We start from the raw sequence: 24,322 nt of genomic DNA, 5'->3' as shown, positions 1-24,322 counted from the left end.
GCTTATACTTTGCATTTCACACGATGAAATAAGCAGCCTGATCTCATGAAAATTATATGACTGAAGCAAAATTTTGGGAAAATGATATTACATGGTTCCTTAAGGCTACATAAATTTAACACTGATTTTAGCCCTGATTTTCAGTTGGGCCGATCGGTTGCTAGTCGATGCTAGTTGACGCTAGTTGACTCCATTTGGAGTTGACAAATTTCACAGTAAATTGTGTAGTATATGATGGATAATGACTTTGATCTCTTACCCTCAGACTATGATTCCATCTTGTAATCCAGCCTTTGCACGTATCGCAGCAGTTCCGATGTTAAATGTCCACTGTGTGGCACTTAAAGTGAATTCAGTTTTCTGCCAAACAGATAAGGTTTTTAAGGTCAATTGTCTATCAAGTTTTAAATCAGCAGAACATACCTCCCTACTAAACCTTAAACCTAAACCTTACCGATAGTGTCATAAAAAGCAAATGTGAGATCAAAAACCTGATTGCTCAAGCAACCACGTCATTTTGTGGTGCTGCTTTAACACTTTTGTCTCATGTGTCTACTTGCGTGCCATTCAGAACTCTTTTTATCACTGACCTAGGCTCATCTGTACATGTAGAATATCTTGACCCATCTGTGACATCACTAGGTTATGCTCTTTTTAGAGTCTGACGTGTCAGATTAGATTTCGATCAGTATAGCCCCCTTTCTCTGATTAGTACATGTTTCTCTTCATCACATCTCTAACACTTAAGAATGTTTAATCTTCTCAAATCTAATCTTTGTTTTTCAGCTTTCTTCTGCCTCACCTATAATTCTTCATCCAAATCCACCATCTCTCTCTCTCTCACATCTACTTTTCTGACCTTTCTTTCTTTCAGTTACCTTGAAGCAGTGATCTTTAATGCTGAGCTTCATTGCTTTGGCCCTGAGTTCCACACTAAAAAATGGCACCATTTAAACCTGACTTGAACCTCTCAAGGCTTTCAGGCTCCATTTAAACCTGATATTAACATTCATCTCATGTGAACTGATCTCAACTGGTCAGTCGAAACACATTACTGTTAATTACGACTTAATTTTAGTCTGTTCCACACACAAAGTTATCGAATGTCTTCATGATATCTTCATGGAGCTTCTTGTCAATTTGAAGTTTGACAGCTCCAGTCCTGTTTGTGGACTATGAAGTCAAACACACACACATCTTGGCATGCTGTAGTTTGGGTTAAAAATTTCAACTCAAGTTATGATGTCCAATTTTAAGTGCCATACTATTGCACTTTTTCAAGCAGAAAGTTGGAAATTTGGTAACATTTTACATCAGTGTTTCATTTGTTAAGGGTTTATAAATGGGTTAATTAATTACCAATAAATATTTTACATGCATGTAAATGCATTATGAATCTTTGATATGCAGTTCTGACAACATTAATAAAAATAGTGACTTGCCAAACAGTGAGCCATTTTAACTCACAGGTTATAAATGCCTAATCCTGTTCAAGATGGTGCCATGGATGGCAGCCATGGTGTGGAGCTCTCCAATTCTTTTGTAGTTTTTGTTTGTTTGTCCTGTGTTTAGTAATCATTTTCCAATCAGTTTTACCAGGGACGAACTGCTGAACATTCGGCAGCACATACCAGATAATCTTTTCCTGGTTTTTGACTATTCGGACGCTTCGCTGGGCATATTAGTAGGAGGTGCAGCTGTGTTGTTTAAGAGAAGCAGGCGAGGAAAACGAGCTGGTGCGCTGGTCAGGCTTCGGCAGCACGGCTTTCGAACAGTGCTGCCGAGTATTCATCTTGCGAATCTCCACTCTCTTCCTAACAAAATGGATGAACTTCATCTCCTCACACTTACAAACCTCTGCTGCCTTGTGCTTCACAGAAACCTGGCTGAGTGAAGCCATTCCGGACAGCACATTACATCTGCCTGGCTTTCAGCTGTTCAGAGCGGATCGCATTGCGGATTTAACATGGAAAACGAGAGATAGTGGAACATCAAATCAAATCAAATCACTTTTATTGTCACACAACCATATGCACAAGTGCAACAGTGGGTGAAAGTCATGGGTGCAGTTCCGAGCAACATAGCAGTCATGACAGTGATGAAACATATACCAATTTACAATAAACATCAGATTTACACAACACAATTTACATATCTAATATACACATAATTACACAACACAATAATAATATACAATGTACAGAATACAATACACACAATATAGAATACACATACACATAATATAGAATACACATACAATAAAAATAGTATATAAAGTACATATAAAATATACAGTAGGTTGTATTGTACTGTATTGACATTCAGGTTGTCGGCTGATAGTCAGTTGCCAGTGTGTTGTTAAGAGAGAATGTCATTTACGACAGTCCGGTGTGAGATAATAAGATTAATAAAGTGCAGTGCTGATGTATATTGATCGTGAGAGATCAAGAGTTCAAAAGTCTGATTGCTTAGGGGAAGAAGCTGTCATGGAGTCGGCTGGTGCGGGTCCTGATGCTGCAGTACTGCCTGCCTGATGGTAGCAGTGAGACCAGCACATGGCTCGGGTGGCTGGAGTCTCTGATGATCCTCCAAGCTTTTTTCACACACTGCCAGGTATATATGTCCTGGAGGGAGGGAAGCTCACCTCCGACAATGTGTCTGGCAGTTCGCACCACCCTTTGCAGGGCTTTGCGGTTGTGGGCGGTGCTATTGCCATACCAGGCAATTATGCAGCCAGTCAGGATGCTCTCTACAGTGCTGGTGTAAAACCGTGTGAGGATGTGGTGGTTCATTCCAAACTTCCTCAGCCATCTCAGGATGAAGAGGCGCTGATGAGCCTTCTTCACAACGGCCTCAGTGTGGATGGACCACGTGAGTTCCTCTGTGATGTGGACACCGAGGAACTTAAAGCTGCTGACTCTCTCCACCAGTGCTCCATTGATGGTGAAGGGGCTGTGTTCTCTGTCTTTTCTCCTGAAGTCCACCACAAGCTCCTTGGTCTTGCTGACATTGAGGGAGAGTTTGTGCTCCTGACACCAGCGTGTCAGAGTGTGCACCTCCTCTCTGTAGGCTGTTTCATCATTGTCAGTGATCAGACCTACCACCGTCATATCATCAGAAAACTTGATGGCATTGGAGCTGTGTGTTGCCACACAGTCATGTGTGTACAAGGAATACAAGAGTAGGCTGAGAACACAGCCCTGCGGGGCTCCAGTGTTGAGGGTCAGTGATGAGGAGATGTTGCTGCCCATTCTAACCACATGGCGTCTGCTTGACAGGAAGTCCAGGATCCAGCTGCACAGCGAGCTGTTTAAGCCCCGAGCCTGGAGTTTCACATTGGAGGGCACTATGGTGTTGAATGCTGAGCTGTAGTCTACAAACAGCATTCTCACATACAGTAAGTGTTCCTTTTTTCCAGGTGGGAGAAATCAGTGTGTCCCGGTCTGTGTCAGCTTGTGGGGGGATGTACACAGCAGTGATAATGACCGCTGTGAATTTCCTCGGTAGCCAGAATGGTCGACACAGAAGCATGAGAAATTCCAAATCAGGAGAGCAGAAAGACTTGATAGAATGTACGTTCCTCTGATCACACCAGGATTTGTTGATCATAAAACATACACCACAACCTCTGCTTTTACCTGAGAGGTCTTTCGCTCTGTCCACTCGGTGCACGGAGAACCCCGCAGGTTCGATGGCTGAATCTGGAATCTCAACAGACATCCAAGTTTCTGTAAGGCAGATAATGCAGCAGTCCCTCGTCTCTCGTTGGAAAGAGATCCGCGCTCTCAGCTCGCAGAGCTTGTCATCCAGAGACTGAAAATTTGCCAGTAGAATACTGGGTAGCAGGGGTCGATTTACGCAACGTCTTACTCTGATAAGAACGCTGGCTCTATTTCCCCTTTTCTTCTGCGTTTCCGCGGCCGGGCAGCCCAGATAAAGGGCTCCACTGGCGTGTTTGTAAACAGCAGGTCAGCAATGAGGAGTTGGAAGTCCGGTTTTTGGTGTGCAATTGCAGAACCAATGTCCAAAAGTGTTTGTCTATCATATACAATAAGGCAGACAACATCCAAGACAATAAACATAAGAACTGTAAACAAAACAAACAAAAAATTGCAATGTTATGTCGGAGCTCGCAACGCAGCAGCCATACTCGGCGCCATCTTGAGAACATGCTTTTACATCAGTGAAAGTTGGTGTACAGATGTAACAACGTTAAAGAAGATGTGCTGTCCTAATTTGGAAGTGCTCTTTATTAACTTTAAGCCTTTCTGCTTGCCGCGGGAGTTTTCCTTGTTAATTCTGGTGAGCGTTTATATCCCGCCACACGCGTGCGTGAACGCAGCGCTGCAACAGCTGGCTGATCATATCACAGACATGGAACAATAATACCGGGACTCAGTTATTTTTATTCTTGGGAATTTTAACAAAGCAAACCTCACATGTGAACTGCCCAAACAAACAGCACATTACATGCCCAACCAGAGACAGAAAACTGGATCATTGCTACACAACAATAAAGGATGCATATCACTCTGTCCTTCAAGCAGCTTTGGAACTCTCTGATCACTGTGTGGTTCATCTTCTTCCAACCGACAGGCAGAAACTAAAATCAGCTAAACTTGTAGTGAAGACTGTAAAGAGAAGGACCAATGAAGCAGAGCTGGAACTACAAGCCTGCTTTGACTGCACTGATTGGAGTGTATTTGAGGCTGCAGACACCAATCTGGATGAGCTCACAGATACTGTGACATCATATATCAGTTTCTGTGAGGATATGTGCACTCGTACTAGGACCTATTTAACGTACAACAACGACAAACCGTGGTTTACAGCAGAGCTCAGGCAGCTTCGTCAGGAAAAAGGATGCTTACAGAGGTGGGGATAAAGTCTTGTACAATCAGGCCAGGATCACACTGAATAAGGAAATCAGAGTGGCTAAAAGAAGCTATTCTGATAAGCTGAAAAACAAGTTTTCAGCTAACGATCCTGCATCAGTGTGGAGTGGCCTGAAACAACTTACTAACTACAAGAACATACTGATCTACTATTTAAGCTTATTATTATTATTATGTTGGCTTGACAAAGCCAACGTACTGATCTACTATTTAAGCTTCTTCTACTTCTTCTGAGCCAAAATTCTAACAGTATCTCCTCCTAGAGCTTTCAAGCTACAAGCACCAAACTCGCCACAGACCCTCAGACTTGTCTGACTCGGGTGGCTATCTCTTTTCTAACTGATCGGACTTCCGGTATTCCCATATCGGACTTCTGAACAGGACTGATTTTAAATTGTCTTCCATTCAAGGTGTGAAAACTTTTCCCTGTAATAAATCCTTTAGAGGATTCAATCTAATTCCTATCACTCCATCACTCATACTTTCTATCTATCACTCCATCACTCTCTTTTCTATCTTTCCATCACTCCACTCTTTTTATTCTTTCTTTCACTCCATCACTTTAACACCCTAGCAACTGCATACAACCTAGCAACCATTTAGTGCACCCTAGCAACCAAATCCCATTGACTACCATTCAAAATACCTTAGATGGATATCCACTGATCAGAATGTCAGAGTCTTCAGGTTTGACTCAATACACTCAGTCCAGCAAGCAGCCTTTTTAGGATCACCCTGACAACTTCCTAGCAACCAGATGGACTTACCATAGCAACCGTATAGCAAAACACATATCTCTGCACAACAACATCGTTGAGAGTTCAACTTTGGCTTATTTGACTCAGACCAGCAAGGAGCCTTTAAATATCATGCTGGACAATACTTAGCCACACCCTAGCAACCATTTAGTGCACCCTAGCAACCAAAACCCATTGACTGGCATTCAAAATGGTTTAGATGGATATCTCCTGATCAGAATGTCATAGAGTCTTCAGGTTTGACTCAATACACTCAGTCCAGCAAGCAGCCTTTTTAGGATCACCCTGACAACTTCAAAGTAACCAGATGGACTTACCCTAACAACCATATAGCAAAACACATATATCTGCATCACAACATCATAGAGACTTCAACTTTGGCTTATTTGATTCAGACCAGCAAGGAGCCTTTAAATATCATGCTGGACAATACTTAGCCACACCCTAGCAACCATTTAGTGCACCCTAGCAACCAAAACCCATTGACTTCCTTTAAAATGAGCTTAGATGGATTTCTCTGGATCAGAATATCATAGAGACTTCATTGTTGGCTCGAATGACTCAGGCCAGCAAGCAGCCTTTTGAGTATCACCTTGGTAACTGCCTAGCAACCAGATGGGGTTACCCTAGCAACCAAGTAACAAATCACATACCTCTGCAACAGGACATCGTAGAGACTTCTGGTTTTGTTCATTTGACTCAGGCTAGCAAGGAGCATTGTTAGTATCACCTTGGTAACTGCCTAGCAACCAAATGGGGTTAACCTAACAACCAAGTAACAAATAACATATCTCTTAATCAGAACATTGTAGAGACTTTGGGTTTCTTTCATTTGACTCAGGGTAGCAAGGAGAATTTTGAGTATCACCTTGGTAACTGCCTAGCAACCAGATGAGGTTACCCTAGCAACCAAGTAACAAATCACATATCTCTGCACCAGAACACTGTAGAGACTTCTGGTTTCATTCATTTGACTCAGGGTAGCAAGGAGCCTTTTCATTGTCACTTTGGTAACTGCCTAGCAACTAAATGGGGTTACCCTAGCAACCAATTTGCCATTCAGAAAGCATGGGGTAGGGTTGCATAGGACTTCTTGCAGCTGGCTGTCTATCTGTATGATGTTCCTTCTGTCTGTCTGACTGTAATACCTTCAAACTTCCAACTCTTCAAACTATTTCAAACTTTCAGACAAGGCTTTGTCAAGCCAATTTAAAGTTTTTCTTCAAACTTTACTATCTAGTCAAGCCAACATATTGTTATACTCTTTAAACGTATTATTATTAATGGTGCTTGCAGAGCAAAGCATCACTATTGTAATCTCACATACTTATTCTTCTTATTATTATTATTAGTGGTGCTTGCAAAGCATCACTATTGTAATCTCACATACTTATTATTAGTGGTGCTTGCAGAGCATCACTATTGTAATCTCACATACTTATTATTAGTGGTGCTTGCAGAGCATCACTATTGTAATCTCACATACTTATAATTAGTGGTGCTTGCAAAGCATCACTATTGTAATCTCACATACTTATTATTATTATTATTATTATTATTATTAGTGGTGCTTGTGGAGCAAAGCATCACTATTGTAATCTCACATACTTATTATTAGTGGTGCTTGCGAAGCAAAGTATCGCTATTGTAATCTCACATACGTATTATTATTCTTCTTATGCCGTGCAAAACTTCAGCACCTAACTTGTCCCGCACCGTTTGTAGTAGACCCATGAATTAGGTGTCAGATCAACCGGCCTATTGACGATACCTATGCTATGACTTTTCTAAAGGATTGGGGGTACGGTGCACCCCTGGGGGGGCAAAAAACATCCCAAAAATTTCCCATAGGCATACTATGGCAAGGGTCTCGCCCATGAAAAATTTTTTCCCCCTACTATGGCAGTCAATGCAAGAAAGTTGTCAAATCATATCTCCCAATCAGAGTGACATAGAGACACGGGGGTGGGCTCATTTCAATCGGGCTACCAATCAGTCTTTAAAGATCATCTTGGAAATGGTGTAGCCATGCCCTAGCAACCATTTACGGCACCCTAGCAACTGCCCCCATAGACTTCCATTCAAAATGGCTCAGAAGGATATCTTCAGAACAGAATGTCGTAGACACTTGGGGATTGGCTCTTTTCAGTCAGATTAGTAATCAGCCAATAATAATCTCTCTGGTCACTGGCTAGCCACACCCTAGCAACCAGCCCTATTGACTTCCTTTAAAAATGGCTGAGAGGGATATCTTTGGATCAGAACATACTACAGACATGGCAGATGGCTTATTTCACGTGGGTGAGCAATCAGTCTTTATGTATCCATTTGAAAAACTACTTAGCCACACCCTAACAACCATTTAGAGCACCCTAGCAACCATCCCCACTGACTTCCATTCAAAATGGCTGAGTGTGATATCTTCTGATCAGAATGTCCTAGACACATGTGGGTGCTCTCATTTGATTCAGGCTAGAAAGCCATGTTCGAACATACGGTGTTTGGGGGTAAAATATACCCCAGGGGGTAAAAAGGGGGGCAAAAAAACCATAGCAAATAGTCCCATAGGGTACTATGGGAAGAGAATTTTGTTCCTGCTATGGCAGTCAATGCAAGAAAGCTGCCAGATCATATCTCTCAATCAGAATGACATAGATACATGGGGGCAGGCTCATTTCAATTGGGATACCAATCACTCTTTAAGTATCACCTTGGAAATGGCATAGCCACGCCCTTACAACCATTTATGGGACCCTAGCAACCACCCCCCATTAACTTCCATTAAAAGTGTCTCAGAAGGATATCTTCAGAACAGAATGTCGTAAACACTTGAGGATTGGCTCTTATGAGTCAGGTTAGTAAGCAGCCAATAAGAATCTCTCTGTTCACTGGCTAGCCATGCCCTGGCAACCATTTAGAGCACCCTAGCAACCAACACTATTGCTTTCACTTAGAGTATGATATCTTCGGATCAGAATGTCCTAGAGACATGAGAGTTGGCTTGTTTTAATTGGGTGAGCAATCAGTCTACAACTATCATCATGGGAACTACTTAGCCATGCCCTAGCAACCATTTAGAGCACCCTAGCAACCAAACACCATTGACTTCCATTCAAAATCAGTAAGATGGGTATCTCAGGATCAGAATGCCGTAGAGACTTCTGGGTTGACTTATTTAATTCAGAATAGCAAGGAGCTATGTTAAGTATCACCTTGGTAACTGCCTAGCAACCACATGGGGTTATCCTTGCAACCAAGTAACAAAACACATATCTCTGCACCAGAACATCGTAGACACTTTCGGGTAGACTTAATTCACTCAGGATGGCAAGTAGCATTGATAAGTATTACCCCGGTAAATGCCTAGCAACCAGATGGGCTTACCCTAGCAACCAAGTAACAAATCACATATCTCTGCACCAGAATATTGTAGAGACTTTCGAGTTGACTTATATCACTCAGGGTGGCAAGGAGCCATGTTAAGTATCACCTTGGTAACTGCCTAGCAACCATATAATAAATCACATATCTCTGCACCAGAACATCGTAGAGACTTCCTTGTTGACTTATTTCACTCAGGATGGCAAGGAGCCTTGAATAGTATCACCCTGGTAACTGCTTATCAACCAGATGGGGTTACCCTAGCAACCAAGTAACAAATCACATATCTCTGCCCCATAAAATCGTACAGACTTCCGGGTTGACTTATTTCACTCAGGATAGCAAGGAGCCTTGGTAAATGTCACCCTGGTAACTGCTTAGCAAGCAGATGGGGTTACACTAGCAACCAAGTAACAATTCACCTATCTCTGCACCAGAACATTGTAGAGACTTCCGGGTTGACTTATTTCACTCAGGGTAGCAAGAAGCCTTTTGAGTGTCACCTTGGTAACTGCCTAGCAACCAAATAGGGATACCCTAGCAACCAATTTGCCATTCAGAAAAACAAGCAAGGGGTAGGGATGCATAGGACTTCTTGCAGCTGGCTGTCTATCTGTATGATGTTCCTTCTTTCTTTCTGACTGTAAGAGCTTCAAACTTCCAACTCTTCAAACTATTTTAAATTTTCAGACAAGGGTTTGTCAAGCCAACACAAAGTTTGTCTTCAAACGATACTATTCCCGTATCGGACTTCCGAACTGGACTGTTTTTAAATTGACTCCCATTCAAGGTGTGAAAACTTTTCCCTGTAATAACTCCTTTAGAGGATTCAGTCTACTTACTATCACTCCACCACTCATACTTTCTATCACTCCATTATTCTCTTTTCTATCTTTCCATCACTCCACTCTTTTATTCTTTCTTTTACTCCATCACTTTAACACCATAGCAACTGCATACAATCTACAAACTTTTGAGTATCACCTTGGTAACTGCCTAGCAACCAGATGGGGTTACCCTAGCAACCAAGTAACAAATCACATATCTCTGCACTAGATCATTGTAGACACTTCCGATTTTGTTCATTTGACTCAGGGTAGCAAGAAGCCTTGTGAGTAGCACCGTGGTAACTGCATAGCAACCAGATGGGGTTATCCTAGCAAACAAGTAACAAATCACATATCTCTGCACCAGAACATCGTAGAGATTTCAGGGTTGACTTATTTCACTCAGGATGGCAAGGAGCCTTGTTTAATATCACCTTGGTAACTGCATAGCAACCAAATAGGGTTAACCTAGCAACCAAGTAACAACCCAGGTAGCAAAAACATAATGGCCCAGATCCGTCAGGCCAGAAGAAATAACTCGGCCCACTTGCAGTTGCCAAACTCTTGTGAAACACGGCAATGAATGATGCCCCAGAATCGGCGCAAGTACACTGGCCCGAGTCCGGGTGCTAAAACTGAACCGACACTGCCGGCATAGAGCCACAATCCCGGCAACAAAAATTGTACACTTAGCTGGTGCTGGCCCCAGTCTGGGTACCAAAGGGAAATGTATATGAAATACAAAACTACATCTATTTAATAAGAACAACAAAAGACATTTTGCCAAAGCAATATTAGCTTGTTTGCTAAATTAAGTATATACTCTTGCACTTAATCTAAAACAGAATTGAAAACATTTTTGTGTTCAGTATAACTCTTCTTGTAATGTATTGGTTACCAAAAACTACTAAAATGTATGTTGACTCCTTAAAGACTCCTTCTGGTTTATATAAAAACAGAGCTTTGAATAATTTTTCTCTAATGTTTTTCCAGAAAACGACATTCCATTACCTTGTTAAAATCCTTAAGATGGCATCTACTTCCACCTTCTTAAAAACAACTTAGAAAAAAATAACACTTTATTTTACAGTGTCCTTGTTACATGTAGTAATAACAGTAAATTATGCATAATTACATGCAACTAACCCTAAACCAAACCGTATTCCTAACCCTAAAGTACATGTTGTTAATTAATATTACTCAGTACTTAAATGTATAATTACACTGTAACAATGACACCTTAAAATAAAGTGTAACCAAACTTAATTTGCAAATATTTTTCATTTCAAAAGTTGAACTGCAGAATGGAAGCTTTTTTCAATGTAAAATCCATTCTCAGTGTTTGTGAGGCTTTGGAGGCTTTAAATGTGGAGGCTTTAAGTTTCACGCTTGTGTACTGTAGGTGTTATGCTTTACCGTGATTGGCTCTAAACTATTTGTGATGGTCAAATCCTCCATGAAGATACATGCCTTAAACTCAGATTTTAGGTGAGCTCAGAGCCTTCTGGCAACACTGAACATATGTCATTACATCAGCTTAAACATCTATATGAAGAAACAATAAGCAAAACAAACTGGATTGGAGGGGGACTATGAGCTTAAACAAATTAGTTTATATTAGCCTTAAGAATTTTGAAAATATGTCAAGTTTACAAGGATTGAGGATTTGGCCCTTTCACTCTCTTTTTTTTTCATGGTATCCCCATCTACTACCCCATGTATTACCCTATGCCTACCCCATAACATCCATATGTACTCCTTTTCCCCTAGTAAAAATGACACCATGGAAATATGAGAATTTATTTGAACCCTTTCATTAACATACAACTTTATATGAACTAGCAAAAAGTGGCATGAACAAATGCAAAACAAAAAAAACTAGAAAACTTCAGGACCCTCCTCAAGTAAATGTACCCTAAAAGAGAGACAAATTGACAGAAAGAGAGAGATAAGAGACAATGACACATATGGTTAGTTAGTCAGATAGATCTCTGAAATCTCAGACTGAAGACATGAATGGTAACTCTGGTAAATGGTAACAACATTTGGAACATACCTTAGAAAGAATTTGCTTGCTTTAGGGCCTGCGCTCTTCTTCCCCCATCTCTGATTGAACTTTTCAATGTCTCCGTCCGATACACTGACAGTACTTGCATTTCTTTGCACAGATTCTTAAAAAAACAAAAGAAAGAAAGAAAGAAAGAAAGAAAGAGAATTGATCAATCAGGTAAATATGCACAAGTTTACCGGTTCAAACATGAAGCTGGTTATCCTAACTTAGCATAAAGACTGGAAAAGATGGGAAAAAACTAGCACTTTACGGGGTTATATAGTCGTTTGAGAAAGTATTCAGACCCCTTCACTTTTTGCAGACTTTATTGTGTTGTAGATTTTATTTTAAATGAATACAATTTACATATTTTATAGTTTCAAAATGACAAAAGAAAAAGGCCCATAACAAAAGTTTGGGCACCCTGCATGGTCTGTACTTTGGCAAGAATCACAGCCTGTAAATGTGTACAGCTTACAGCTATTTTAGTAATCAATTATTCTACCGATTATTATATTGATTAACAGAGTAATATGATAAGAAATACTTTTACTTTATTAAAGAGTGGTGTATATTGTTAGAATTTTATCTTTATTTTATTGATATGCCTTATATGGTTCTTTATTGATACTCTTATTGGTTATTTTTCATTACTAAATTGTTTTTATTATTATTATTTTAAAATGTATTATTATTTTACTCTGCACTAAGTTAACCATCTCCTGGTTCCAGCTTCAAATCTAGCATATAGACATGACAGTGTTATCAGTCTTCTCATTTAACTCTCAGCAAGAAAGTGTAAATGTGTTTCCTATAACGATGAAAATGAATTAACACTATGATACACAAATAAAACTTACTGAGGACAACATATTTAAATGGCAAGTGGTTCAAAGCCATACTTCCCATTCACTCCGCACCAGTTAATTTGCTTCGCCAGTTGGTTCGTCAATAGTTTTGACATTATTCTCCAGACAGTTTCTTTTACAGTCAGACCCCCTGCCAGTCCAAAATAGGTGACCTGAAAGACAACATTGTCAGTTACAAATGGTACAGTACAGATTAAATGAGGTTTTTATGACAATAACAGAAAAATCCCTTAATATCAAAGTGAAAACAGATGTCTACAAAGTTATCTAAATTAATTACATATTTAAAATACTAAATCATGGCTCCAGACTGACTTGGATCTTTGAATCTCATTTAGCAAAATGAAGGAATGTTTAAGTCATTTCCTTCATTTGAGCAGAGTTAAATTAGAATGTTTTTAACAGCCGAATTCCCCCGATATGTCTAGATAGGAGATAACAACCAGCTCTACCTTTGGAGAAAGCATAATGGTCAAGCCGGTTGACATCGTGTAAACCAATCAAATAATGCCACCAATGTCAGTGGACGGCCTTAAGAGTTTTAATTTGATCAAAAACATCGATTTTTACATTTTCTTTACAAAATATACAAAATGTATTATTAAATTGTAATGCTACACATTTGTTGATATAGGCTGGTGGCAATTTAAAAAATTAGTCCTTTCGCAACATTCTCTACACCGCCTTGTCTTATTAAACGGCATTATCATAGCAAACTCTACATACAGTTCACTACAAAAGTATACTGTTTAGTGTAAAAAAATTTGAAGATTAGCAGACAGGCTGTCGATTCATTAAGTGATAATCTTTTAAATTGGCTACCATAATTCTCAAGAGTATATCTAGTGCTATATCAGCCAACACACGATTTTAGCTTACTTATAATATCGACGTAATGTTTATTTATACGTGTAGATCGGTTTATTAAAATGATGTTATATGTTAGATTATCAAAGATATACTCACCGCGGTAGTAAGCTAGAAGTTCTTCTGCTGTTCTGGTGGTTAATCTGGCAGCTCCAAAAGCCCACCAAGTGTCGTCGCTAGATGTCGCAGCTAGTGTGTATGTCTTGAAACTCAGAGCAGAGATGCTGTTTTTGTTTTTTTCTCAAAACCATAGTTCCCTTAACCACTTTAAGCTGGTTTGATTAGATGAATTAAATCATTAATTACCAAATTTAGTTAAACTGAATGGATTAAAGAAACAAACAACCTGAATGATGAAATCACCAAAGAAGAAAAGAGAATGTGGGGAAAAAAGCTAAAAAAAAATAAATTAATAATAGGAATTAAAATAATAATGAAATACAATAAATAACATAAAATTGACAGGGAAAGGGCTTTACAACTAATCTTCCAAAGTATATATTTTAAAAAGAAATCATTTTGCAATTTAGCTTAGTTAATTGTTTGTGTGTGTGTGTGTGTGTGTGTGTGTGTAAGTTAAAAGATATTACATTTAAGTTTAGGGGTCACTGCTACATAATTTTATGACAAAGTCACACCAATTTGCAAAATTGTTAAAAGGTGACCCACCTTGAAAAGGCATCTCTACCCTACCCCGTGCCCCAGTCTTTGATCTGTCCACCCCCAGCACTCAGCCTAAACTGGTCCAGGTCTGTATGGCCATATCTCACCCAAAATGAGGCCAGCACTTTTGGTCCATAGTCGGGCTGAATGTGGCTAAATGTGCCGTATCTCAGCCCAAATCGGGCCAAATCCGCACATCCAAAGCCTAGCCAAATCTGGCAACAATTACTGGGCCAGATCTGGCTCACTTTTGGTGAGCCGCTGCTAGAACACAAACGAGTGAGCCAACACTCAGCCGCAGTTGGCCCGATTGCGCTGGCTACCTGGGAAATCGCATATCTCTGCACCAGAACATCGTAGAGACTTCTGGGTTGAATTATTTCACTCAGGATGGCAAGGAGCCTTGATAAGTATCACCCTGGTAACTGCTTAGCAACCAGATGGGGTTACCACTTCACTCCATCACTTTAACACCCTAGCAACTGCATACAATCTAGCAACCATTTAGTGCACCCTAGCAACCAAAACCCTTTGACTGCCATTCAAAATGGCTTAGATGGATATCTCCTGATTAGAATGTCCTACAGACATGAGTTGGCTTGTTTGAATTGGGTGAGCTATCAGTCTTCAAGTATCATCATGAAAACTACTTAGCCATGCCCTAGCAACCAAACCCATTTGACTTCCATTTAAAATCGCTTAGATGGGTATCTCAGGATCAGAATGTCGTAGAGACTTCATTGTTGGCTTGTATGACTCAGAACAGCAAGCAGCCTTCTTGGTATCACACTCGCAACTGCCTAGCAACCACATGGGCTTACCCTAGCAACCAAGTAGCAAAACACATATCTCTGCACCAGAACATAGTAGAAATTTCCTGTTTGGCACGTTTGACTCAGTCTCATGCTAGCAACACCTAGCGAAGTGTTAAAACGTTCTAAAAACATGTTAGAATCATGCTAACACATGCTAACACTGCTTAGCGAAGTGTTAACACATGCTAAAAACAAGCTAGCATAATGCTAAGTCATGCTAGCAACACCTAGCGATGTGCTAAAAACATGCTAGCATCATGCTAACACATGCTAGCAACGTCTAGCGAAGTTCTAAAATGTGCTAAAAATATGCTAGCATCATGCTAACACATGTTAGCAATGCCTAGCAAAGTGCTAAAACATGCTAGCAACCCTAGCAACCAAGTAACAAATCACATATCTCTGCACCAGAACAACGTAAAGACTTCTGGTTTCATTCATTGGACTCATGGTAGCAAGGAGCATTTTGAGTGTCACCTTGTAACTGCCTAGCAACCAAATGAGCTATCTATTTATCTGATAGACTGAATGGTCTTATAATCTTTAAACTTTGAACTTTTAAAACTAGTACTTAAACTTGTAACTACTTCAAACCTTCAAACTTCAAGCTTTTACAACTACTTCAAACTTGCAGGCTAGGCTTTCTCATGACAAACTTTTTTTATCTAGTTTAAGTGTTACTGTAGTTTTGGGACAGTAGTGTGTGCACGTGTGTGTGTGTGTGTGTGTGTGTGTAACTGCAGCTGTAACCTTAGTAATGAGCATAGTCAGAGGTCACGTGACGCCATGCAAGGGGCAGACGTTTGAGCAACAAGTTCTACGCACTTTGCTAAATTTGAAATTTTTTCATGTTATAATCTGGTGAATTTTGATACACCCAGTTACACATTTGCTCTTTGATAGAAAACATGGCAAAGAAATCAAAATCCTCTGGCTCTGGAGACATTAAAAGACACTTACGTGTTCAGGATGAAAGCCCCGACAGACAAACAGACCGGGGACTCAATTTGGATGGCACGGCGGGAGAAGGAATCCAGCGTCAGTTGTCCAACATGTCAGTGATGTTGACGAAGATTCTTGCTGACTTGGAGGATCTCGCTGTAATACGTCAATCGATTACGCCGATGGAAACAAAATTCTCTGAGTTAGTTACAAGAGTGACTGATGTTGAGAAAGAACCGATTTTTTGGAATCTTCGGAGAGGGAATTAACCGCTAATCTGCCCGCGACCAAAGTTGATTTGGAACATCTCCTTGAAAAGCTTGAAGATCTTGAGAATAGAAGCCGCAGGAATAACGTTCGAATTGTTGGAATTCCTGAGCATGAGGAGGGCAGAGGTATGGTGAAATTCCTAGAGGAGCTTTTCCCTGAGTCTGCTCGACAAAACAGGCCACAAGCTGGAAATCGAGCGAGCTCACAGAGTCCCAGCTCACAGATCTGCTGAGGGAGACAGGCCCTGACCGATTCTGGCCAGATTTCTGAGCTCATCCGATAAAGATCTTGTGTTGCATCAGGCGAGGAGCAAAGGGAAGCTTCCTTGGAAGAACCATAATATTTACTTGTTCCCGGACTTTGCGAACTTGACGAGAGAAACGTGATTGGTTCAAGGAATGTAAGAAACTCTTACATCAGTGAAAGATTACTTTTGCTTTAATGTTTCCGGCCAAACTGAGAATAGAAACGAAGGTCGGTCGCAAAGTATTTACATGTCCAAATCAGGCAATGTCTTTATTGAATCAATGTCTGAGTAAACCATTGGATGTTTCTTATGTGAGTGGGTCGACTCGCTGTACTTACTCTTGAGGAAGCTGGGCGTCACTAGCGGCCGGAGCTTGTTTTGTGAATAACACTTTTCCTTAAAGAAATTTTGCATTGAAGTTCCCGGCCAGTTTGAGAGTGGACACTACAGATGACCACAAAATATCTACATGCTCACACAAAGGATGTCTTTTATAAAGTTGACGGATTATGTAAGTCATGGTATATACTTTTTATGCAGCCTCCGAGTGAATTGACTCGACCACCTGGGGCTCATGGGCGTTCATGGACCTTTAGAGTTTAAAGGGATTGTCGCCGGTTGCCGCTTTCGTGTGCGGGGTTAATGCGCACGTTTTTCTTTTTTCTGTTTGTATTGTTCGGGGGGAAGTTCGGGGTTTGATTGTTTCACTAATGGGGAATCTGGTCTGTATAATTTTGTTTTTGACACACAATTTTTTTTTTCTACTTTATCAAAATGTCAAATGTTAATATAAGTGTACTATCTCTCTCCACATGGAATGTAAATGGGTTGGGGAACCCCATAAAAAGAAGGAAGGTTATTACTTTCCTTAAACGTAAGAAATATGATATAGTGTTTCTTCAAGAAACACATCTCTCCCCGCAGGAAGCTGAAAAATTTGGGAAGATATGGGGTGGACATGGTTTTTTTTTAGTGCTGGCTCAAGTAAGAGCAAGGGAGTCATTATATTGGTAGATAAACATCTACAATTCAAATGTCTCAAACAGATTAAAGATAAATTAGGAAGAGTAATTATTGTTTTAGCTGAAATTCAAGGGCAAAGGTTGATTTTGGCTAATATTTACACACCTAACACTGATGATCAGGGCTTTTTTATAGATCTTGAAGGGATGCTGCAAACCGCTGGCACCCCTCATGATATAATATTGGGAGGAGACTTTAATCTTTTGATGGACTCAGTCCTTGATCATAGTGAAGCAAAAGTGTGCAAGCCCCCTAGAGCAACATTGACGCTTCACAGGATGTGTAAAAGTCTTGGTCTTACAGATATTTGGAGACTTTTGAACCCATCTGGTAAAGACTATACATTTTTTTCCATCAGTCCATACGATTGATTCTAGAATAGATTTTTTTTTTATATATATATATATATATCCAAATCCCTCATTTCATCTGTTGTTGATTGCTCAATTGGAAACATTTTAGTCTCGGATCACGCCCTGGTGAGTTTAGAGGTGTTGCCACATATAGAGAAAAAGAAATCATATAGTTGGCGCCTTAATGTATCCCTTTTGCAAAATCCTGATTTCCAACAAATGTTAAAGACTGAAATCAGTGTTTGTATGGAGACCAACTGGTCCTCAGTATCCTCTGTGGGCGTGGCTTGGGAGGCACTTAAGGCATTTCTTAGGGGTCAGATCATACAGTATGCCTCATTCATCAAAAAATCCAAAGCACAAGAACTTGTGGAGTTGGAAGGAAATATTAAAAAAGTGCAGAGGCAGAGCTGAAGCGCTGTATGTCAGCTGATGGCCTCAGAGAATTGACCCGATTGAAATATAGATATAATACTATTTTGTCGCGGAAAGTGGAGTTTTGGTTATTCAGGGAAAGACAGTCATACTTTGAGTCGGGGGACAAAGCAGGGAAGCTTTTGGCTAGATATATAAAGCAGAGAGAGTCTTTTTCTACCATTCCCTCAGTGAAATCTGCTGGTGGTGAAATTTTTACTTCAGCCATTGATATTAATAATGCCTTTAAAGAATTCTATATTGATCTTTATAGTTCCATGTCTTATTCTACTGATGAAGATATTAGAAACTTTGTGGAACCATTAGGTCTTCCTAAACTGACAACTGAGCAAAAAAAACTCTTGATTCTGAGGTAACCTTGGAGGAGCTTGACGAGGTAATTAAGTCCCTACCTACTGGCAAAGCTCCGGGGCCAGGTGGTTTTGCCGCAGAATTTTTTAGATCCTATGCTACAGAACTGGCTCCACTTTTGTTAGAAGTTTATACTGATTCATTAAAGAATGGAAAGCTTCCTCCAACCATGACACAAGCCCGGATCAGTCCGATTCTTAAAAAGGACAAAGATCCAAGCGAGTGTAAAAGTTGCCGTCCAATCTCCCTGATCCAACTAGATGTAAAAATATTGTCAAAAATTTTGGCTAATCGATTAAGTAAAGTTATGACATCACTTATACATATAGATCAGGTGGGATTTATTTGGGGCCGTAGCTCTTCTGATAACATCAGGCGTCTCATCAATATCATGAGGTCAGTAGCGAATGATCAATCTCTGATCGCTGCCATCTCACTTGACGCCGAAAAGGCATTTGATATAGTAGAATGTGATTATCCGTTTAAGATTTTGGAAATTTATGGGTTCGGGAATACATTTATTGGTTGGATTAAGTTACTTTATAAACACCCTGTAGCAGTGGTACAAACAAATGGATTAATATCAGATTATTTTACTCTGAATAGGGGCACTCGGCAGGGCTGCCCTCTTTCCCCATTATTGTTCTGTCTTGCCCTGGAACCATTAGCAGCCGCAATAAGAAAGGAGGATGATTTTCCAGAGGTGGTGGCGGGAGGTGTGGCGCATAAGCTTCTGCTTTACGCAGATGATATTTTATTACTTGTCTCTGAACCTACTAGATCTATGCCTTGCCTCCACAGAATTATTAATTCCTTTTCCAAGTTCTCAGGATACAAAGTCAATTGGGCTAAATCCGAAGCTTTGGCTCTGACAGCGTACTGCCCAGTAACGGCTTTTCAGCTGGGTGCCTTCCAGTGGCCTAAACAGGGCAATAAGTATTTGGGGATTTTATTCCCAGCAAATTTGTCTGATTTAGTTAGTGTTAATTTTGACCCTTTTAATAAAAAGTTTTTCGAGCAATGTGAGCAGGTGGGCTTCATTACATTTATCGATGATTGGGAAGGTTAATGTTATTAAAATGAATTGTATTCCAAAATTGAATTACCTGCTACAATCTCTCCCTGTAGATGTCCCCCTCTCTTATTTCAAGGAATTTGATTGCATAGCGAAGTCCTTCATTTGGAATGGTAAACATCCCAGATTGCATTTTAATAAGTTACATAGGCCAGTAGACAAAGGAGGGCTAGGCCGACCCAAGGTTTTGTTTTATTACTATGCGTTCAGTTTCAGACATTTGGCTCATTGGTCACTTCCACCTGAGAGAGCCCCTCCCTGGTTTGCTATTGAACAGGCAGTTCTTGCCCCTATTTCGCCATTACAAAGCATCTCTATCAAATTAATAGGAAAAGTTAAGTTACACCCCGTTATTTTGCATTTACACTCGGTATGGACTAAAGTGTCCAGATTGTTTAAATTGGACACTTATTTAAATGTTGCCTCGAGCATATGGCAGAACCCAAGACTGTGTATTGGCAAGTCTCCTTTCTGCTGGCCAGAGTGGATTATGAAGGGGGTTGCTACACTCGGTGACCTATATGAAAGTGGTGTGTTGAGATCGTTTGAAAACTTGGTCCAACATTTTTGGGATCCCCAGACCTCAGTTTTATAGGTATTTACAACTGCGCCACCTGCTTTGTACTATTTTTGGGAGTAGCACACATCCCCCAAAGGAGGCAGATGCTTTTGGAGAGGTGATTGCGGCTTTTGGAAAAGGTCATGAGGCATCAGTGTACTACTCCTTGTTAATTCAGAGTATGGGGACGGAGCCTTAACTTCTCTCAAGAGAGTATGGGAGAAAGATTTCAACTTGGCATTGGAGGAAGGAGTGTGGGCTAAGATTCTTAAAAACATTAAGTCTGCATCTAGTGATGCAAGGGTGCGTCTTATACAATTCAAAATTTTGCATAGATTTTATTGGACCCCCTCTAGACTGTATAGGCTTGGTCTTAAAGACACACCCACCTGCCTGAGATGCCAGTCGGAGGATGGAGACAAGATCCAGAAATTATGGTCGAAGGTTCAGAATTTTGTGTGCAACGTGGTGGGCACTCAGGTTTCGTTTTGCCCCAGATTTGTGTTCTGGGCGATGGGGCGGTCATCGATGTGGGGGATGGCCATATAGAGAACTGGGTTCTGACAGGTGTGGTGATTGCCAGGCAGGTTATTTTGAGGGGTTGGAGGTCAGCTAGTGCGCCCCCATATCCGGAGTGGTGCACGGAGGTGGGGAGGGTGGCAGCTTATGAGGAGGTGTCATCGGGAAGACGGGGTGATTTGGATAAGTTTATTTGGAAATGGCGCAGGTATTTGGAGTTTTTGGAGGGCTCTCGGGTGGGGTGTGGAGAGAGTAGTGTATTATAGTTAGTATGATTATTATGTGTGTGTGTGTGTGTGTATATATATATGTATTTATGTTTGCATATGTATGTATATATGTATATAATTTTTTTATATATGTATATATGTGTGTCGGTTGGATTTTTATTTCTATATATTTGCTTATGTTTGACCACAGGGTTGTTTTTTGGGTGGGCGGGGTCGGGGATGGGGGTTGTGGGGTTTAAATGTTGATTTTATATATATGTTTACATTTCATAGCTAGTGTATGATTTAATAAAAAAAATTTAATTACAAAAAGTAATGAGCATTGTCTAATGAGGGGAGACAGATCCGTACTTACGGCATTAGTATTTGCTCCATGTCCCAGCAAACAAACACATCCCTACTCAATGTAGCATGCCTATCCATTCCCTTTATAGACCCATAATGAAACACACAAGAGAAAGACGTATATACATATGAAAAAGGATATCCAGGCTGGGGCACACAGGGCACAGGACAAACCACACCGGGCTATGGGAACAGGGATGAAACAGGACCGACAGACAGGACCGACATGGGAGAACAAACAAGTGACTGGAAACAAGACGAACTGCCACTGGACAGCAAACATGAGGAGACTGAAATAGGGAAAGAAATCAACAGGTTAACAAGACAGGGCAGGTGTGACTAATAAACTAATGAAAACAAGGAGGGCAGACCAGGAGGTGGAGTATGACGTAAGAGAGAGAGACACGCAGCGATACAAAAACGAAGCCATGTGCTCTCACAAGACAACAAAACACCCGAATGGCATGAGCGCACATCGCCAAGACAATAAGGCAATATATGCCCATGCCAACTGACAACAAGATGAGAGAATGCGTAGCAACGGCAAAGTAAGGCCACGCATTCTCACACTAAACTAAACCTGAGCGTACACCTGTGCAAGAGTTCGGCAACACACAAACCTGAAATCTCAGACCGAAGTGACCGAACCTTAGCACAACGTGAAGACAGCTCGCGACCCGGGCATGCAGCGCAAAGTGAGCACAACGCGTGTCCGCGGTCGTGAGAGACAGACACAGAATATGGAGCATGAGTGTCCGGCCCCCGACACAGACCAAAACTGAACCAAACAGGGAAGTCGGGATCCAGACACCATGCTCCATACATGAACACAAGACTCGTGACCCAGGCACGCAACGCGAGCACGATGCGAGGCGCACCCGTGTTCACAAGAGACAGACATAAACTATTGATGCGAGTGCATGCTGCCAAGATGACTTAAGCGTGATGCACCCATGTAAATAACAGACAGACATAGAGCATGAGTGTCCAGATCCCGACACATACCGAAACCGAACCAGATAGGAAGTCAGGATCCAGACACCATGCTCCAGACATGAAACAAGACAGACCGAAGAGCGCATAGCAGGGAATACAACCGAAACCATGCGCTCACACGAAGATATAAGACAGACATGGGACGATGATGCCACGGTCCTGTCATTCTGTCAGTCTGGGTTTTTATCTGACAGGGCCGTGACAAAGTCAAATTTTAAATAATTGAAATACTTTTATTGCACTAGTATCATTTACTCATGTGCCCAGAGCTGTTTGTCAAACATCTTTCACAAAATCAAATGCCAAATCATCAGGTTTCTAAAATAGTTTGTTTTGTCCCTTGCCTTGTTGCCAGCATAATCATGCTACCTTCCCTTAAATGACACATAAAAACAAAACATAGCCACTTTACATGTCAGACAGTCTCTTTCTGTCTAAGTGGGCAGTTCTTGGCCAGAATTAGCTGTGTACCAGACTTTATGTAGTACAAATAGCCAGACTTTTGACTATCAGCATAGAGGTCTTGTATTAGAACATGACCTATGAATAAATCATGTTATCTTACAATTTTTATGTTAACAGAATAGGTTTACATTAACATTAAGACCACATCTCAATGACGGCTCAATTTCTCCATGTCCTGCTGCTTTCCTGAAGAGGCTGTTTTCATCACCATGACTGTTTCTTAATGAATTGAATTTTATTGTTCCAGCAGCTTTTGAATGTCTAAGAGATTAAATTATGACTGATACTTGACTGATTGAAAATAACTTACCTTTCTATGTCTCTTTCTTGTGCAGGACTCAGATTAATTTCACAGTGGCGATTGATTTCACAGCGTCTAACGGTGAGTGGAGCCACCGGAGGGCTGCTAGGAATTATTTTAATGTATGCAGATGAGGCATAAAGAGCCCATCATAATGAGTGTGCTTTATTGCGTTAAAAAGCCCCGATCAGGGTGATTATATTGAGCGGCCTTCCTTTTACATTCATTTTCTGATGCTAAGGGAATACCACAAAACCCATTTTAGTTGCAGGGCCTTTCTTATAAAATCTATTTTTATACATTATTATCTTTCATTATTTGTGCCCCTGGTATCATTATATTACTTTCTTATGGTACATGAAGAGAAGTGTGCAAATAACTTTAAGCATAACAGTTTTGAACTTTCTACTTTTGCAATAAAGTATTCAATATTTTTCATGGAAAGGTATGCAAAAAAGGTTCCTACTCCCTGAAAGATATTAATGAAATAAGTCTCGCATCATCTCACCTGTCTCTGTGACAGCTCTAGACTCTGTAAACAGCAAAGACAAATGTGTCTGTGGGCCATGGTCTGAGATGCTTTCTGCCTATCAGTCATTTTGTGCGTTATCATAGTATTGACACTATGCGGAGCCATGGAAGGCGGAGCCGTGGAAGACTCTGGTGGCGGAGCCATGGACGGCGGAGCCGTGGAAGACTCGGAACAAAGAGTCTGGATGACTGGGAAATGACCTCCGTGGTCGCGAACTTGGGAAGAGACCCGGGAATGACCTCAGTGTTCGTGTACACGGGAAGAGACTTGGGAACAGAAGCATTTCTTCTTCTCCTCCTCCGGATGGCCCAAGTTGGCAACGCAGGCTCTGGGACAGACGAGGCTGGCAATGCTGGCTCTGGGACGAACGAGGCTGGCAACGCTGGCTCTGGGACGAACGAGGCTGGCAACGCTGGCTCTGGGACGAACGAGGCTTCCCGCTCATTGGCCGTGGCAGGCGTGGGCGCTGGCTCGTTGGCTGTGACAGGCGTGTGAGGTAGCGTCTTCATGGCCCTACGCACAGACAATAGTGGCAGATCATTCAACTTGGAGAC

The 24,322-nt window shown here is 41.0% G+C and overlaps 1 protein-coding gene across 5 annotated transcripts in view; it reads left to right on the top strand.

Annotated features, from left to right (window-relative positions):
• Positions 1-24,322, top strand: part of LOC127435324 (copine-8-like) — a 359,118-nt gene that overhangs the window by 290,274 nt on the left and 44,522 nt on the right. For 4 of the 5 annotated variants that reach the window (XM_051688722.1, XM_051688725.1, XM_051688726.1 and 1 more), the window contains one exon: positions 23,271-23,317. In XM_051688722.1, the coding sequence (XP_051544682.1) occupies positions 23,271-23,317 (47 nt within the window). Of the gene's footprint in view, positions 1-12,029; positions 12,089-23,270; positions 23,318-24,322 lie in introns of all 5 variants that reach the window. The other variant, XM_051688727.1, reaches the window with a different exon arrangement.

The sequence above is a fragment of the Myxocyprinus asiaticus genome, chromosome 45, assembly GCF_019703515.2.
Source record: "Myxocyprinus asiaticus isolate MX2 ecotype Aquarium Trade chromosome 45, UBuf_Myxa_2, whole genome shotgun sequence".
Taxonomy (NCBI): Eukaryota; Metazoa; Chordata; class Actinopteri; order Cypriniformes; family Catostomidae; genus Myxocyprinus; species Myxocyprinus asiaticus.
Note: the sequence above shows the minus strand (reverse complement) of the source record. Positions and strands in the feature narration are given on the sequence as shown.